This window comes from Lichenostomus cassidix, chromosome 4A (assembly GCF_008360975.1).
Source record: "Lichenostomus cassidix isolate B80296 chromosome 4A, HeHo_3.0, whole genome shotgun sequence".
In the NCBI taxonomy this organism is placed as follows: Eukaryota; Metazoa; Chordata; class Aves; order Passeriformes; family Meliphagidae; genus Lichenostomus; species Lichenostomus cassidix.
The window spans coordinates 2,676,746-2,695,291 of NC_139485.1; the positions used below are offsets into that span (position 1 = coordinate 2,676,746).

Sequence of the window (18,546 nt, forward strand, 5' to 3'; positions counted from 1 at the left end):
GTGAGATGAAATAATTCCTCTCCTTCCCTGCAGTTAAACGAAATGATGAGTTAGGGATAAACTGTTTTTACCTGAACACAGCCAGCCAACATCTCATAGAGGATGTGAGCACGTTTCTTCATCACCCTGACATCCACCAGCGTGGAGTCAGCACACTGCCCATTCTGGATGGGATTGATGAATCGATTCCGGAATTCCTTAATTGAGCCAAGCAAATTCTCCTTGATGAAGTTAACCATGCAGTGATCTAGGAGAAAAAGATCAGACTTGAGTGGCTCAAGATGGAAAGCACAGTGCTGGGATTAATGCAAACAGAAAATAAATGTGTCATGTCTCAATAGAGAGAAACCCAGCAGGCAGCTGCAGCAGATCAAATTCTTTTCTTCCAATCAAACTAAATATATCTTCATACGGCTGACAGGCAAATGTGTACTGAAGGAAACAAAAGACAACTACTCACATTCTATAAGATTATTCTGCAGTGGTGTTCCTGTCAGAATTATTCTTCTCCTAGACCGAATAGAATTCATTGCCTTAGAGACAGCAGATGCTTCATTTTTCAAGATGTGTCCTTCATCACACACCACGAAGTCAGGACCTGGAAAGAAACAACATTACATCTCTCCACAATATTTTATTGCCACAAAGAAGCTGACAGCACCAAGTATCCAAAATCTGTTCCACCAGTTACTGAAGTGTTTTGGTCTTTTTACAGGCTTTTTTGGTGTGTTTTATGGTGAGATTTTTTAAGCACTGATTGGTTCTCACTCAGCCTTTCCACAGGCGTTCAGATTCAGAGTAGCCACTCTGGTAAACTACAGGCTGCTGCTTGTAAATCCTTCATGGGAAGGGTTAAATTCAGCTTTGCAGTATATTCCTGTTAAAATGGTCTATCCCTGCAGCTGGCTGGGCATGGCTGCACCTCCACCCACCCCAGCAAAACTCGGGAAAACTTCTCTCCAGCTTTAGGCTGCCATCTACTGACACTCAGGCAATGCCAAAACACCCCAAATCAGGTAACCTGACATTTTTCACTAAGGCAAGAGTAGCAATAGGGGGACAGAGTGCAATCAGAAGTCTTAGACAATATAAAACCAAGCCAGATTTGATTTGAATTACAGACAAGTGAACTGCCACCTTGCAGCTGAAAGTCACCTCAGGAATGTCCTCAGCTTTCTTCCAGAAGATAAAGTATCAGTCTGGTTTAAGTGAGCTGCACAAGGAATGTCAAAACCACACCACAACACATTTCCACACCATGCAGAGCAACTCTAATAATATGATAAATAATACCCAACTTGGCAGAACAGACTTACACACTCTAATTGTTTGCAGATTTAGCGCAATTTCTGGAATTTCTTTCCTTGAAAATGAAGTAAAAGATATTCTAGGATCCAACTAGTAACTCAGAATAAATGTTTTACCAGCTCTAAGCCTGCCCTCAGTTCCAGCACTCTCAGCTCTGAAAGCAGCTCATGACAAGCTGCTGCACCTTGGAGAAAAGCCACCGGTTGGGTTCAGCAATTCAGCTCCAAAAAGGCCAATATTTGAGGAGCAAAGGATGATTTGCCAGGAAGGACAGTCTAATCTTTCATAACTTACTGAGAATATTTTTTCTCAGACTGAATTTAAACTGCCTTGTAGAGAAGAAAATTAATTACGAGGCAGTGATTAACAACAGATAATCAATTACACCTCTGACCACTTGTGTGCCACTGCCAGTCACCTCAGTAATGCCATTTTAAGGTGATTTTAAGGTCATTTAAAAGTGATTTGAATCTTACACGTGAAGAGAAAAGCATCAAGAAGGTATTTCTTAAAAAAAAAAAAAACAAAAACCAAAAAACAAAACAAAAAAACCAACCAAACAAATAAAACCCACCACCAACATAAAAACCAAACTTTTGAACCATGTCTAGAAGACAATTATGAAAATCCATATATGAATGCCAAATACACTTAGGCTTTTCCAAGCCAATGTATTCCTGAATTTTCCCACCTGCCCCAGAAACATTTCTCCATATTATTTCACTGCTTTTGTACCTTCCCAGTTTTGACAGCATGAAAAACATCAAGTGGCTTCACACAAAGCCTTCCTTTAATTTTATGTAACCATCCCTAGCAGTGACAGATCTTTTCTCTAGTGCTTGTTTCATTAAAAACTGTGATTCATTCACATGAAATTAAAGAAATGAAATTTAAAAAAACCCTCAAAATCTGTTGTTTAAAGTGAATGACAGTAAAAATATGAAAAACCCCTATCTTAGTACAATTATTCATGGTTTGTTTGGCAGGCATGTAGCACTGATATCTTGAACTAACATCTTGGCCACGATTCAGCAGCAGGGATTTTCATAAATTTGTGGGGTTTTTCCCTTGTTCATACAAAACCCAAATGCAAATCATTGTGGACAGAGCATTCCTCAAAATATGACAAAGGAATGTAAAACTTCAAGGAACCTCAAGGGATCATTTAGATCATTTTCTCCATCTGAGATAAGGGTTCTGAGAAAGGGGCAGACCTGACAGGAGTGGGAAACTCCACAGCCTCTCTCTTGCTGAAACACTGTGCAACAATACCCAAATTGAATAATCTGAATATCTGCAAATCCGAATAAATTCTGCCCTTCCCTTTCTCCAAATGATGTCAACACTAACTGATAACACTCCTTTGATTAACCAGCTCTTATATGGTGGAAAATTTGTCAGTTTGGTTGAATTTTTTCTAGGCTAAAAAGCCTTACTCATACAATCTTTCCTCAAAGATCCTCAAAGTCTTTATCCTCTCAACCTCCTTATTGTACTTACATGTTAATATATTGAAATACATAATATATACATAATATATATACATACAGATATATATAAACAGGTCTCCTGCACCTCTGATGTCTGCAAGAACTTTATGCAACTGCCAATTAAAGAGCAGTTTCCAAGTTAAACAGTACCAGAATTTTTGTTAGGAGCAACAAGTACAAAAAAATATCAAGTTACTGAAGTGCTACAAGCAGAGCACAGCAGTGATCAGTAAACCAATAGCCCTTCAGCAGTGGCACAAAGCAGGCTGGAAACTCTGCATTGTATATAATCCTGCCATTCTTTCACATAGCAGAGCTGGTTAATTCATGAAATCATTTCTCCACCCATAAACTTTGGCTAAACCTTCCCCCTCTGCTTCCCTTGACAGTGCAACACAAGCTTCTCCTATATAGTATGTCTTACCCCAGCAGGATTCACCAGACACATCTCATTAAATTAGCACTCCAGTACCAAATTTGCAGCTTTTTTAATGGGAAGTGCTCCCAGAGGCCAAGGTTTCCCTAATTCCAGTCCCAGCAGCAAGCCAGCACATGGCTTTTTCCTGCACTGGAACCTGCTGTACTGCCCATGCTGACTCACCAAGAGAGCAAGAAACACAAGAGAATCTTGCAATGCACATTCTCATCCATTTAGCCAAACCTAATGGCTCCAAAATTAATGGAGAACAACACATGGACACTCCTGTCTTTCTGCAATGAGTTAAAATACAGAATGAGATGAGGCAACCTGAAATGCCCTCGAGTTGTGCCAGGAGAGGTTCAGGCTGGTATTAGGAAAAATTTCTTCACTGAAAGAGTGGTTAAGCATGGAAGGGGCTGCCCAGGAAGGTGGTGGAGTCACCATCCCTGGAAATGTTCAAAAAATGAGTAGACATGGAAGATCAGGGCACAGTTTAGTGGGCCTGATGAGGCTGGACTTGATCTTGGAGGTCTTTTGCAAGCTTAGAGATTCTATGATTCTATGGAAATAATTATGGAGTTATTTCAAGGTCAATTTTCCTAATGGTGTGATTCCACCCCACTAACCAGTGCTAGAAGAGAAAAGAACAGGAGGCTCCATGTTCATATGGAACTACTCAAAATCTGTCAGGCTCAATGTGCTGCAGCTTCCAAACTGCATTAAAACTACACAAATCCACAACCTAATGCCAAACATTGCTCTGTCTGAAGAGGTCTGGAAGGAGAACAGGAACAGAGGAGGATGTAAAAGGGACAGGGAAGGTAGCACCACTGTCTCCTCCTAACACTGCATGTCCAACATCACCTCACCCCACAGCTCAGTGTCTCTAGGGTTACACAAACACAAAGCCATGAAGGGACAATGTTCCTGTAAAGACACATGGCAACAACCCCTCCCTTACACTTTCCATCAGGAAAAACCCCATAAAAATCAATCACTGTGTAATATTTTATTTCATCACTGCACCAGAACAAGACCCACCGAGTCCAAAATTACTGTCCTGTCAGCACTACTGAGACAGCAATTCACACCTTTTCTCCCTTAGCCTTGACTTTCCTGACAATATTCTCAGCAAATGCAGTATCCTGAGAAAATCAGATACAGAATAGCACTGACAGCACAGAGTTAGCGCCTTTGGTTTGTTACTTAGTTTTGGTTTTTGTTTTGTTTTAGTAACTATAGTTTTTGTAGGAGGAGTCAAAAACCCCACTGGCAAGAAGTACACTTCCTTCACTGCTTAAATAATGGGTGTGGAATCAACACATTATATATCAACAAAAATAGTTCATCAGCTGCTGCACTGGAGCTTCCCTGAATCCACAGCAACTGTATGACTTAGTGAGTCAAACTGGCAGAAAATTAATTCATGTTTTCGCTGCTCAAACAGCCTTTTTGCAGAGCTAGAGATGCCAATTCCACTTGGCCAATGCCAGCCAATAATCACAAAGCTCTTTTTCCCACTAGAATAAACTCTTTGTCTGTTAGAACAGAATTCAGGGCCCTGCTATGAATTGAAATGTCACAAAATCAAACTCATCAAGTACAATTATCTATCAGAAAAAGGAAAAAAAAAAAAGAAAATCAATCACACATTGTCAATGTGAAGTCCACTCAGATAATTAAAATCCAAGAAAACCTGGCTCCATTTACCCTGCCTTCTACACCTGCATTCACAGCAAAGGTGCCTTTTAAAAACAGTTTTTAAGGCATCCTGTATAACCCTAAGTTATTTTCAGGTACCAGCTGCCAACTTCAGAACTTGTAAGGAAATTCTGCTGTATTGGTGAACCTTCCTAACCCTAAAATTTTTACCTCTTTTTCATGACCACCTGATCAATCAGTCATACTAACTGGGAATACTTTCAGCTTCCATACTTGCTGACATAAATTTGCTCAGTTCAACTCAGCTCAAACCAGACATCTGTTTCTCAAGACTGAAAAAATAATTAACTGCTTTATCTGCATCCCCTTAATTAGCACTTCATTAACACTTGTTTTTTCACACTTCTAAGGTACATTGTCTACTATTTTCATGTGTAGTTGCCCCCTTAATGGTAGATTTCCATCAAGGACAAAACAGCTTGTGGTTGTAACAAATTAACAGATTAAAACAGCCTTGGGTCCCCAACGGTCACCTCAAAGCAATTTGCAAAGAAAGCAATGCTAACAAAAAACTCACTGAATAGGAAAAGTTTCCAGAATATATTCCTTGTATTTGATTGAACAGAAAAGACTGTTACAGAAGTCTGTTTACAAAAGCAGATGGGGAAGATTCTGAACAAATTTCTGTAACTCAGCAAAAGCCAACAAAGAAAATCTGGTAAATCTTCTAACATCATTTATTTATTTTGCTCACACACATAAACCTGCAAGCACAATCTATACAACCTTCATTAATTTTCACTTACCTGGGTCGACTAAAGCTTTATTAAATATTTCTTTAAGTTTTCTACTCTTCACATTCCTGCCTTGTGCCAGATTTCGATACATCTCGTAGCCAATGATCATCACCCCTCCCTCGTCCTGCCAGTGCTGCAGCATGTAGCTCCTCTCCTGAGGCCTTTTCACAGTTGCCAGCTCACACACCTTCCAAAGGGAAAAAAAAAATGCTTTAATTCCTCTTAAAATACTCAGTTCTGGTGTATAACTTTTAATAGTTCTGATGTATTCATGCAAGTGGATTTTTCACGTGGTTCAAGTGCATTCCTTAGCCTGTATTTCAAGTGGTGGAGCTTCCCAATTATGCAGATCATTCAGTTATTTCATGAAGAACTCTCTTTAAGCCTTTTACCTCGAGTCTTTCCTCATCTTCCAAACCTTCTTGCCATTTTTCAAACTCATTCAGCCAGTTCAAGGCAGTGTTGAGTGGACACACAACCAGAGCTGTCCGAAAATCCAATTTGTCACACAGCAAGACTGTGTGGAGAAAACTTACTACCTGCAAGAGAAAAAAAACCAGGCAGAACACCAAATAAACACCAGGAAAGAAAGATAAATGCATTTATTCAATTATGGAATTAAATTACCAACAACAGCCTTGTTTAGATATGTTTTTTCTGTTGCAACTCGCTGGTTAAAATTTCACACAGGTGTATTTGGAGTTGATAAAGTCCTTACTCTGTGTTACATGGCTACACACATCCTTCACATACTGAGATACACTTGAATCGCTGAAGGTTTTTAAGAATAGGAACCCTCCCTTTACATTTCACCAATCATTTTTATAAATTAAAAAGCTTCTATCAGATTGTTTCTAAGCTTTCTCCCAACACTCGCCCCAAATAGAAAATAAATTCATATTCAAGTTTCTTAAAAGTGAATTTCAGTCTTAAATCAGTTTTCCAGATTTTTTTTCAAGGTATTTCAAGGCAAATTCTCTCAGAAGAGCTCTGCAGCAGGTTATGGCAATGTTTTCCAAGGATTCACCCTGCAGCCACCCTGGCTGTGTGCTGCACCTCCTCGAGGCTTGGGAAAACCTGAAACATTTTGGTGTCACTCAGAGCTCCTGCTGGGCTGCCTGTTTGGAGCAGCAGCAACCAAAGGCAGGACCAGAGGAGAGTCAGTGATCCAATGGCAGCTCCAGCTCTCCCACTGGGCTTTTAATGGTGAAAGCTGCACTCTAATCCATATAACTGCAACAGCAGAAAGCTCTTTCTGCATAAAATCTTGGTATCTGGCAACTGTGATTTACTACACTGTTCAGAGGAATTTCAAACTGCATCACTGTGCTTGGAACACTGGGCAACAAACTGGTTTTAAAACAAAAGGAGTGACTGGTGGTTCTGTGGTAAGACAAAACTACCCAGGAAGACTCATGACCAAAATCCTCTCTCCTGGCCAGCAAGTTGTCTGATCTCTGCTGACATCCTGCCCTGCAGTCTGCAAAGTCTGCTAAAACTGGAGGCTGGTTCAGCTTTTTTAAGAGCTGAACAACAAATGGCATCACAGAGCACAGCAGAGGGACTGGAAAATGGACAATATGGAAAGAACAACGACCTCAGCTTCAAACAGCAGCCTTAAAAATGGTTTATATTGACATGTTTGAAACTGGGGCCGTGATTAGCAAGGCTGCAACCAAAATGACTGTCATTAGCACATCTGGATCACTATAAAAACACCTTCTGCTGTGAAGTATTTATCAAACTAATAAAGTGTAAGTGTACAAAGTCCCCTACACATCAGTTCTGCAAAGCAGTGCAAATCACCAGGAAAAGGTGTAATTAACTCCTGAAGAACCACACCACCTTAGAATCAAGTGGATAAAAATATACCCTTTAAAGGTGATTGTCAAAGTGTTCTGTAGAACTGCAGACTGTCAAAATACTGTGTCTGTCACCCCCATTTCCTTAAACAAGGCAAATTTCTATATACACTGCAGCTGGAGTTAAAAACCTGCTGTGCCTCAGCACCAACCACAGCTGCAGTTTGGTTTGCCTGAACTGTGAGTGAACTCAGTCCCCCTGAGCATCCTCAGCTCTGTGTCACTCAAAAAATCCCACAAACCCACCAGCATCTGAATTTGGACATGCAGTCTAGCATTAAAAAATAAAAAAAGCAAACCTGATAAATTTGTACTTTATCAGTAGCAAATAAATTTAAAAAACACTCTAGAACATAAACCATTTAAAGGAAAAAAAAAAGAATGAGAGAGACAGAAAAAACACAGCCTGCTTAAGATTATTACACGATCTTAGAAACAGGCTCCTGGAGCCTCTCTCCTACCAGCTTATTTATTTTCTTGTTCTGAGTTGCAAGGGAACCACACAGCACTTGGAAACAAATTTTGGTTCTTACCTGTAACGTTTTCCCCAAGCCCATACAGTGAGCAAGAATGCAGCCAGAGCCAGGAGATGTCTTGGTTTTTTTAACAGATTCACAACAGCAATCCCACATGAACTGAACACCTGAAGGAAATTATTGAAAGTTTTCTCATTAAACATTCATTTTAATAAAGTTCACCCGCTAAGAGACAGCTGGGATCACTAGGATCATGGTAACTCTTAGGAAAGCAGCTGTCAGGATAATTATTGATTCATTTCTGCCCAGTGGGTTGTATGTGGGATGATCTTTGTGTTAAAATTGATTATATTCCCAGTTTCACTGAAGATGTGGCAACTGGGTTGGAAAATATTACTGTGAGGATGCAGTTTGACTGATCTTGGGGACAGGGAGAAGACACATTCTGGGTTTTTTCTGTCAAGGAGTTTTTATTATTCTAATTCAGTCTGCATAAGGGGTTGTGTCCCTGAAGAGAAAAAAATCTTGTTTTTTTTCTCTAAACTCTTTCCTTACCATCTACTTGGTGTGGCTTCAGTCTGGTCACTATACTCCTGTGAACTTGCACTAATGGTTCTTTGGTTTCTTCATCTTCATCTAAAACCAGCTTGGTTGTAATGGGACACTTCAGAGGTGAAGCATCTTCAATCTCTATCACCTACAAACAGAAACAGGGCAGCAGGGGAATATTCATTATTGTCACATGAATAACACCCAGAACTTGAGACACAGCGGATTTAGAAGAAACTAGAAGTTGTAATTTATTTAGCAAAGAGAAATCTTCCGTTCTTTACTGCATCACAACTTACTCTGGCACTGAAGGCAAGCAGTAGGGAACTGAAAGAGCTTTCTAAAGATCACAGCATCAAATATAACTTACCAAGGTCAACCTGCAGCAAACTGCAGATAAAACTTTTGGCTTGAAAGGCTGCATTGAATGAGTTTTCAGAAATTCCTTATCAAATTACATTGAGGTAGAAATTTATCATCTTAAACATCACCAGAAATTCAAGTTCACACAATTTTACACAAAAACCAGACCTTACCTCTCGCAATTTCTCTCTCTCTCGTTCTCTCTCTGCTATACGTTTTCTTCTTTCTTCTTCTTCTTTAAGTGCATTTTGTGTTTCTGTTCTAAGCTTATCATCTTTGATAATTTTCCTTATTTTCTTCCTGCCTTTTCCAGGAGATTTTGAGTCATCATTGTCCTCATTCTCAGAATTACTCTATTAGAAATTAAATGAAGTACACGTCAGCAAAAAAATTATGGCACAGACAACCAAATCCTTCTTTCTTAGACAAGCTCCCAGAAATTCTTCTACACACAGATGAAGTTTAGCTAATGAGAAAAAGGATTTTTTTACTTTTTAAAAGCATGACAAATGAAGTGCCACCTTAACTGTAATGTATTCTAAGATATTAAAGATAAACCCAGCTGTGCAATGGCAGTACTGAAGGCACTGTTATCATTTCATGGTAATGATTATTAATAAAGCTCTTTCTTTCTGTTATACTGGTGCTAAATTAGATCAGCCCTTACCTACACCACACAGGAAAAGAAACCCCAACACTACTGAAGTCTTCATCTACAATTTGTCTCATCTACATTTAGATTAAAAATTCTATTTACTTCAACATCATGCATTTTTATTACGACCCAGGCAGGAAAAGTTTAAGTTAAACACTATGTTTTACCTCCACAGTGGTGACATTTTACAAATTTTTGCCTGAACTGACATTGAGAAAGTTTTAATTTTTTACTGTACTTTGTGCAGAGCTGTTTGAGATACCCTGAGCAGTTGGCAGAAGAGACAGGAACTCCCCATTTATTACTCCAGAACATGATACAGCACCTTATTCTCATTTTCACTTGATGAATCCTCTTGAACCTTTATCCGCCTTCGTTTCTTTTTCTGTTTATAACTGCGCTGGTTTTCTTCTGCCTCAGCTTTTTTGGCAGATCTAGTAAAAAACCAAAAAGACAATACTACTGATTAACCATAATAATCCACTGCCTCACTGAAAAACAATGGTAAAGAAGTACTACATCATTAGTTAATGAAATATTGCACTGGTTTGGTGCAGTTAGGGGTGACTTCTAAATTCCTTCTTGCCCCTCAGCCCACTGGACACACAGCAATGAGAAAACCCCACAGAATCTCAGAACTGTCAAGCTTTAGTTTTATACTGCAATCCACCAGCTGACAGTGCTGTATTTGGCATAAAAATGTCCAATTTTCTTGGGGGTTTTTGTACTGGCCCATCAAATTGTCGTGTACGCCCTACTGTGGTACAAATTCAAAATTAGTACATTTGCTGCAAAATAAATTAATGTTCTGTAATTCCTACATTCAAATATCATCAAGGGCTTTAAGAACTGCTCCACAGTGTTTATCTTTTCCCATCTCCCTGCCTAAACTGCACTGTTAGAAACCAAACCCCAAACTCAGGGTAAGCAGAACTCAGTTTTGGTCCCACCTTGTCCTTGGTCGCTGGTCATCCTCAGACTCACTGACTTCCTCACTCACTGCAGACTCGTGGAACTCAGAGTCATTGGAGTCATCACTGCTCACTTGAAAAAGAAAATTGTAATTAATTACAATTACTCATTGCTTCATGGTCAATAACACTGCAAAGCCAGCAGCTCCTCACTGCACAACAAACTGTTTAAGAGCAACAAGCACTGTCGAGGTTCATATCATATGGGACCCATTACACCTATATTAGTAAGAAGTAAGAGGGATAAAAGGGGTACAGAGGAGAAAAACATAGAATTTAACCATGAGCTGAGTCCTGGTTGTAAGTCTTGGCTTACTGTGCCAAGAGGCCTTGAGGTCTTTATGCATGAACATCTACATATATTTTACAAGCACTTGAGAAAAAGCATTATATGATGGAGAACAGTGGGGAATATTATGGAGCTTTGGAAAACAAAAGATGGTTTTTAGTTAAACAGAAGCTTTTGTTTCAAATGCTTCATATGTCATTTTATAACCATACTTCAAGAAAAGGACCCTTATTTACTAACAACATATAAAATTACATTGCTGCATTTATGACCTGGCATGTCTTCAGGTAATGCAAGCTCAAAACTGCCTCAAAAGGCAATTAAAAATACACCTAAACCAGCAGCATTAGGCAATATTTTCCTAACCCCTTTGAGGAACTATCACTGGCAGTTTTAGTAAATTAAGACACCAGCATGGCATTTAACACCTTTAATTTCAGCTTGACCTTGAATACAGTGGGAGCTTTAATTGTTTTATGAATGACAAAGCTTAGAACAACATGGGCTGTTCCACATCCATGGGGAAAGGTACCATTAATAACATAGGGCTAAAAAGGGCAAAGTGAAATCAAATACATTGTTCTGTTTGAGGGCAGTGAACTTCAAAGGCTTACACTAAAGAACCCTGAGCTGCCTCTTATTTACACATGGATACAAAAGTAATTCACAGTTATTTCTCCTGAAATAAATGTTGCAGGTAGAGTTTTAACTCCGTAAGGGAGGAAAAACATGAATATGCAAACAGATAAAAATGAAAGTTTTCATGGAGGAAAACGCTAAACAAATCCCACTGCATCGTTTATTCTGTGGGACACCCCAAAAGTTGGCTGCCATGAGTGCAGCACAGGGCTCAGGGAAGCCCAGTGCACCTTTCTGACCAGGGAACACCCACAGGTTCTCTGCTCCTGCCTGCAACAACAAAGGCAGCCCCCCAGAGCAGGCTCATTTCACAGTGCCATCTGGTGCTCAGCTCCAGCCTGCTGCACCAAAATTCCAGCCTGGAGACACTGCTGCCAGTCCAAGAGAGAAATTACATAAAGGACAAGACTGATTTCCCCAAATTTAGACATCCTGGGCTTGCTTCTGCTGTTTAAGATGGATATTCTAAGACTCCGCAAGATGAATGCAATTCAGAGGATACAGTAAGTGGAGAGAGCTGCACTTGTATTCAGCATCTCAAATAAAACTGTTTATCAAACAAAGATAAGGAAACTCTTGGTTTCATACACAAGGAAGTTTACACAGGGATTTTAAAAACACAGAGGTTGAGATCTCTATTCTGACAAGCTCTGGACTTAATTTATAGAAGCAAGTACTTTTTATGACCGAAAAAAAAGGTGTGGATTATGTACCTTTCCTTCTATTTCTGCGCTTCCCCACTTCTTTTTTGTCTTTTGGTTTCACCACCTTTTTTTCTTCACCAGATTCCCCATCACTCATGGAGAGTTTGTGCCTCAGCAGTCTGTGTCTGTATCTGGGCTTCTTGGATGATTCTTCTTCCTCTGAATCCGACTCAGAATCACCTTCTTCCTTCTCAGACTTATTGTTTTCCTTTTCATTCTCTCCTGTCACATACAAGAGTCAGTACCACATGCATATCAGTCACTTTCTTTTCTTACATAAATTGGGCAAGAATTAAAATCTGCATTAATTTAGGCTAAATCTTGTGCTTTTCCAGGGAATTAATTACAAGCACCAACATAGCAGTTTCCTCAAATGTTAAGCATTTCACACTGCCTGAATGCTTGGAATGCCTGTTCCAGTGGCTGTGTTAGCCAAATCTCTCCTGTGCACTTGCAGGATTTCCTGTTCTGTATACATTATCCCTCACAAACCCCTGGGACTTCTTAATTGGTTAAAAAAATCAGACTGTAACAAAAAAGTAAACATACAGAAGACCAAAAGAGATGATTATCCTCATGACCACATAAATTGGCCTCTATGTGGCAACTACGTATCAACAGCAATAATATTTTTTGCTGAAAACTTTAACAATCACCTTTTTCCCAAGTGACCCTTGAAATCACAGCAGGTGCCACAGGATGGCATTTTCCCAGCTGCTTTTTAGTGCTTACCATTATCTCCTTTGTTTTCAGTTTGCTTTGCAGGTTTCTTTTTTCCTTCTACTGGTTGCTCATCTGAAGACGTATCCTCATCAGAGGAAAGATTGGCTTTGATTTCTTCTAAAAGCATTTTCTTGGCAATTCTTTGAAGTAAAACAGAAAACACTGTTTATTCCATTGTTCAAGTAAATCTATGAACGACAAGTGTAATCCTACACCATTCAGAACTTCAAAAAAAAGGGCTGAAAGCTGAACAAAAAAAAAAAAGACACGTGATGAAAAGTCATTGTGGCAAGACAGGATCTATCAGCAAAAATCTCACATTAAATGTAATGTGGTGACTTGTTTTTAGAAAGCAGGTTTGTATAATGCTTCTTTAAAAGAGAAATTTCCTGCTTTACAATAAGACTGGAAATGGTTATAAAATGTACAGACTTAGAGACTTCATTTTATTTATGGTCTATCTGGATAACTACAAGCATTTACAGCAACTCTAGCAAAAACCCCTATGTCTATATACCCAAAAAGTCTGACCAACACTACAGGATCTGAATTTCAGATAAAAATCATGATTTTAGTTCCTGCTCCACAAACTGTCTGCTCAGCTTCCCACAGTTTCACTGCAGAACAAGAAAGTTTCCAGCTAATGCACAACTGACTATGGAAAAATTATTCCTTTACACTGCACTTGCAAGACAAAAATCTTGAGTCTAGGCAGAGTCAAGGCAGAATATAAAATGGTCTTGTCAAAAGCACAGGATAATAGTGGACTTGCCAGAGTACTTGTACTTCCAGGGGAAAAAAAAAATAAACCAGGTCTTCCTCATCTAAATATCAGAAACACTACTGTTTTCATTCCAAAGTCATCCATTTAAAATGAATTATGTGTTGCCTAGGTCAAAGCTCATCTGTCTTGCCTTTTGGGAGAACAAATGTGTCCATAGCTCAGCATGGAAAGCTTTCACACCACTCAGAACAACAGCTCCAAACCCACGGGACTGAACCACAACTTGGGAATGGCAGAGGAACAGGGATCTCTCAAGCAAAGCTTCTCATACAACAGAAAATTGTTAATCCTTTATGGAGCACTATCAGATAGGCTTTTAACAATCAGTATTTCATTTTCCAGCCTGTAATGTGTCCCTAAAACAAAAGACCTTATCAAAGGGAATTTTCCCAAGGTATCTCTCCTGTCACTCCACACAGTATTTTCAAATTATTGAGCAATAGTGTATTTTTCGAAAACACTCTCACACTAATTTATATGCAGTGATTATTAAAAGATGGAAGCAAAATAGTTTAATAAACATTTCAGATAGTTCAGTGAGTCAAACCATCCATCAGCATCCTAAACACGCCCTCCCCCTCTTTCTTGAGAAATGGCTTGTGAAGAAAAAGCTGATTAAAACTTTACCATGCAGTACCCTTGGAGAACTTTAATTCCACATCTATCACGAGATCACAGCATGAACCCAAAGAAAACTTACTAAAGCCCACAGATAAGTAACATCCTCTTTCAAATGCACTTTGCCTTATCCCAGAGGATATTTGGAAAAGGGACTTAGGGTTTGGTGGGTTGTTTTTTTTAAAACCCAGCACATCATGGGTAACAGCAACAGAAATAAACAGCTCTTCATGTAAGAAATTCAGACTATATTTCTTCCATCTCTTAATGGTCAGAACTTTTTCTTCAAAATGAAACTGCTTGGAATGCCACAGGTTGGCTTCCCTTTAACAGCTTTTAACATAAATTCTTAACCTTAACTCCTACTCCAGAAAATGCAGAGAGTAGTGGTCAGGCTACTCTTCTTGTTTAATAAAAACCCAAAGTTTTGAACAGGAAAAAAACTAAAAGGACTGAAAAAAATTGAAGTTGAATCCTGAAAGTCCTGCCTTTGAAATTATTTTGGCAAGTGCATTAGCAAAGTTAACACAGCTTGTGCATGGCAATACTTACCTCTATACAAGTCACCTTTAAAAGGCTGACTTTGGTTCTTAGCAAAACAAGACATTCATTTTTACTTGCTTTTAAATGAAGTATTTTTTAAAAGGAATAGAAAACAGCAAATGAATCTAGCACCTGAAAAGACCATGCAAAAAATCTACTACCCCTATTAATCATTAGTATAACCAACAACCAGATTCGGTGAACCAATTATTTATAACAGTTAGGAAGAACTTATTGCTACAATAGAAAATTAGTCTATTTTTTACCTAGGATAAAGACTCAACCACTTGCAACCAAAGTGAGATGGGACTGTTTGTTTGTGACAAAAGCTGCATTTTCTTCAATGAATTTACTAGTATGAATTTAGGTTAAAAATGTGAGACATTATCAAGATGTTCAGGATTTAAAAGATGTCCTTTTAAAATTAACTACATATTGGATAGGGATGGTAAGTGTAAGCAATATTAGACCCAAAGGGATTAAGCCTTGGAAATGCATGTGACAAATGACTGATGTAACAAATGGCTCATATGAATTAGAATAAATTGAGTATTGGACTCTGGAAGCTGCTTTTCAATTAAACCACAATAGATGTTGACCAGAATAACACATCATATTTCTATTTTAAGATAAAACCCATTTAAAGTGACCAGGTCTCTAAGCTAAGAAACTTCACACAGTAGCTTTAACATTTTAGTATTTGCATTAATAGCAGCAAGAAAAACAAGCTATGATAGTGTGAAAACTCCTTCACTCACATTCTTCCAGAGAAAAGCATGTAAATCAAAAGGGACTGTAATATTTACTCAGGTCAAGGATATAAAAGATTTCTGGCCAACCAGGTATGAGTTGAACACCATCAATGGATTTAATTAAGAGACACAGAGAGCCTCCAGCACAGGTAGTAAAAAATAAAATAAAAAATAAAATAAATGTCAAAAAATCCCTGCATTTCACTCATGCCTGCACTGATCTGCTGTGACCTTGAGCATGTCATGTTGCCTCACTCCATCTTATCTAAACTTATGGTGACATTTGTATGAAGGTCACTCTCCCAACACATTTATACAGTGCCCTACAGAATAGTGCTGGAACCTCAACCAGGACACAAAACCAACGCCAGAATAAAATAACAGCACGTATGCACAGCTTTATATCAATTGGGATTTAAACGTATTTCCCCTTTGTAACAACACCACCAGCAGAATACACTTCTAAATAAGGAATTGATTGCTATGGATTTTTAAGTCATACTAAAAGAAAAGTTTTCCACCAGAACCAGGCAAACTGGAAGTTACCCAGGGGTTGCTTAGTTACACTGCAGGACTACTTTAAATGCTCCTCCAGACATTGCAGCAGAACAGGAATAGTGAGTGCAGCCTCTCATGATGTGGAGCTAAGCCCACATGGTAATTTGCACCATTCTTGCTCATGAATTGTACAGTGCCAATACGATGGACTCTTTGAGAGATTGTTAAAAATCTTGGTGAGACGGTGCTACCGCTCTAAAAATCATTTTTCTTTAAAAGTTAGGGTTTTAAATTTTAGCTCATTATCGTGATATGTTATGACCAATTAGATTACATCAACTCACACTCAGTGTTCATGAATACCTACTAATTAAATGTAGAAGTAAGGTTGCCCGAAACAAGCCCTTGGGTGGGAGAGGAGGTTGGAATGTGGCTAATAAAAGCCACCACAATTCCAGTTAGAGCACTACTGGCTTGAATGGGCCTTCACAGGATACTACCAGAAAATTCAGAACCCTTTAAAATATCTTTTAAGAAATTATTATTTGGATGAAATATCATACATGTCTAAAAAATGAGTAGAAACTGCCAAACACCTTGTTCTAAATACTGTGCTGTCTTTGTTGGAAGAGGCTGATTTTCAAGCTGTCAGAGTTGTATTAAATTAAATGCTTGGACAAGAAAAACGTTTTACAAAAATTTATTGTAACCATCAAATACTTAAAGGCATTCTGCATTAAATACACTATTAACTTCTTAATAAACAGAACTACTGCAAACATATCAAACAGTACCATTTAAAAGATCAGAAGGATCAATAATAGTTACACAACAGAAGATGAAAGCATACAGCACTGTATGGCATAGTATGACCCACTCGGATATTGCATTTTGGCAAAATTGATTTCAAGACTATTCATATTCATGTCATGCACATCCCCAGGTATGCAAATAACAGAACATCTAAACTAGAGACTTGCAAACAGGAGAGTTCCCACACTACAAACACCCAGCAGGTACTAGGTACCCTCTTTGGCCTGGAAGAAAATAGGCAACTTCTCTGAATCAGTAGGTAAACTATTTAAACACTTTGTGTTAAGTAAACAGAAGAACAAGTTTTTAACTTCTCGAAATTTGTTCCATCTTTTTACAGTTTATATCTCTGATTTTGGTGCCAAGTACAACATATGATAAAGGTAAAGTCAGACTGCATTAGCAGTTAACATGTCTGAAGGTTGACAACACTGTTTATTGACAAAATACCTCCCCATCTCATAAATAATGTTCAAATGATACCCTAAAAAAAAACTTAACAAAGAGGCAGCTTAAAAACAAAGTACAGAAACTGATTTTTAAAGCCCAAATTTGTATTACTGAGTTGCTTGTTATCCATTAAGTCAATTCAATTCTCAATACAGCTCTTAAAACTAATGATTGAGTTCTGTAAGAAACATTTGTGAATGTAAATACTGAACTTCTGACAAAAGTCTATTGGTTTAGATAGCAACCAGAAACGCACATCAACAAAAAGAAGAAATAAAAATAAGGAAAAAAGTAATTAAAACAGGACTGAAATTAAAACAGACTTTAAAAAAATCTTATTACCAAAGTTTACATGTTCTGCTTATGACCCTGTGCTGTCAAGTCCCTAAAAAGCATCTTTCTTTAAAGAGTTGAATTACTGGGTTAAATTTGATGACTGAAAACACACAAGAACTAATTTAGCAGCAGCATTTTGATGCCAAACTGAGGTCCGTAAAGGATATAAAACAGTGTTTTTCAAATTGACTTCAGCCACGTATCAAAACATACAGCTCTGTGAAACAAGGATTCCATAGTCTAAACTAGTAAGGCTCAGAAGCAGAAAAAGACTCCACCAGCAACTGGTCCCACACATGCTACATGGCCAAAACCAAACCAAACCAGAACAAAAAAATCAGTTTCTGAAATACTGTATAAAAATTTGTTGCACAGCTCTTCAGTCTAACTACAGTAACTTCCAAAAAGAAACCGTGGCTCGGAGCTGAGCAATAGTTCATGTTGTGCATTTACTCGTCAGGAAACGAAGCTTTTACATTTCTAGCCAGGCTAATTTTGATAGCTACAATGGTACTGGTAAAATATGACATGTCTTAACTAACTGTATCTTACAGAGATTCTTTTTTATTGAATTCAAAACTGAAGCAATACATATAAGCCACAATTCTGAAAATATCTACGTAAAGACTTAAAATATATATGTATAATTAGTCGCTTTGATACCAGTTGAGCCTATGCACAGTGCTTGTAAAATCATGGCCTTAACTCACATTAGTCACTTCAGGTACTTTTTAGTGGATTAAAACTCAGTTGAATTAACAGCTGAGAATACCTAATATGGTTTTTCCCACATTTGTGCTTTCTCTTTATTGAGAAAAGGCATTTCAATTTAAAAAGCATATT

General features: G+C 38.2%; 1 protein-coding gene across 4 annotated transcripts in view; it reads right to left on the reverse strand.

Annotated features, from left to right (window-relative positions):
• The window catches only part of ATRX (ATRX chromatin remodeler), a 65,417-nt gene that overhangs the window by 17,025 nt on the left and 29,846 nt on the right, over nucleotides 1–18,546 (reverse strand). For all 4 annotated transcript variants that reach the window (XR_014852168.1, XM_085060063.1, XM_085060062.1 and 1 more), the window contains 11 exons: nucleotides 12,919–13,049; nucleotides 12,196–12,408; nucleotides 10,534–10,627; nucleotides 9,909–10,017; nucleotides 9,102–9,281; nucleotides 8,572–8,713; nucleotides 8,074–8,183; nucleotides 6,071–6,217; nucleotides 5,688–5,865; nucleotides 461–598; nucleotides 72–247 (listed from right to left, as the gene is read on the reverse strand). Coding sequence is in view for 3 of the 4 variants with exons in the window: in XM_085060063.1 (XP_084916189.1) it covers nucleotides 72–247; nucleotides 461–598; nucleotides 5,688–5,865; nucleotides 6,071–6,217; nucleotides 8,074–8,183; nucleotides 8,572–8,713; nucleotides 9,102–9,281; nucleotides 9,909–10,017; nucleotides 10,534–10,627; nucleotides 12,196–12,408; nucleotides 12,919–13,049 (1,618 nt within the window). In the remaining variant the exon portion in view is untranslated. The remainder of the gene's footprint in view (nucleotides 1–71; nucleotides 248–460; nucleotides 599–5,687; nucleotides 5,866–6,070; nucleotides 6,218–8,073; nucleotides 8,184–8,571; nucleotides 8,714–9,101; nucleotides 9,282–9,908; nucleotides 10,018–10,533; nucleotides 10,628–12,195; nucleotides 12,409–12,918; nucleotides 13,050–18,546) is intronic.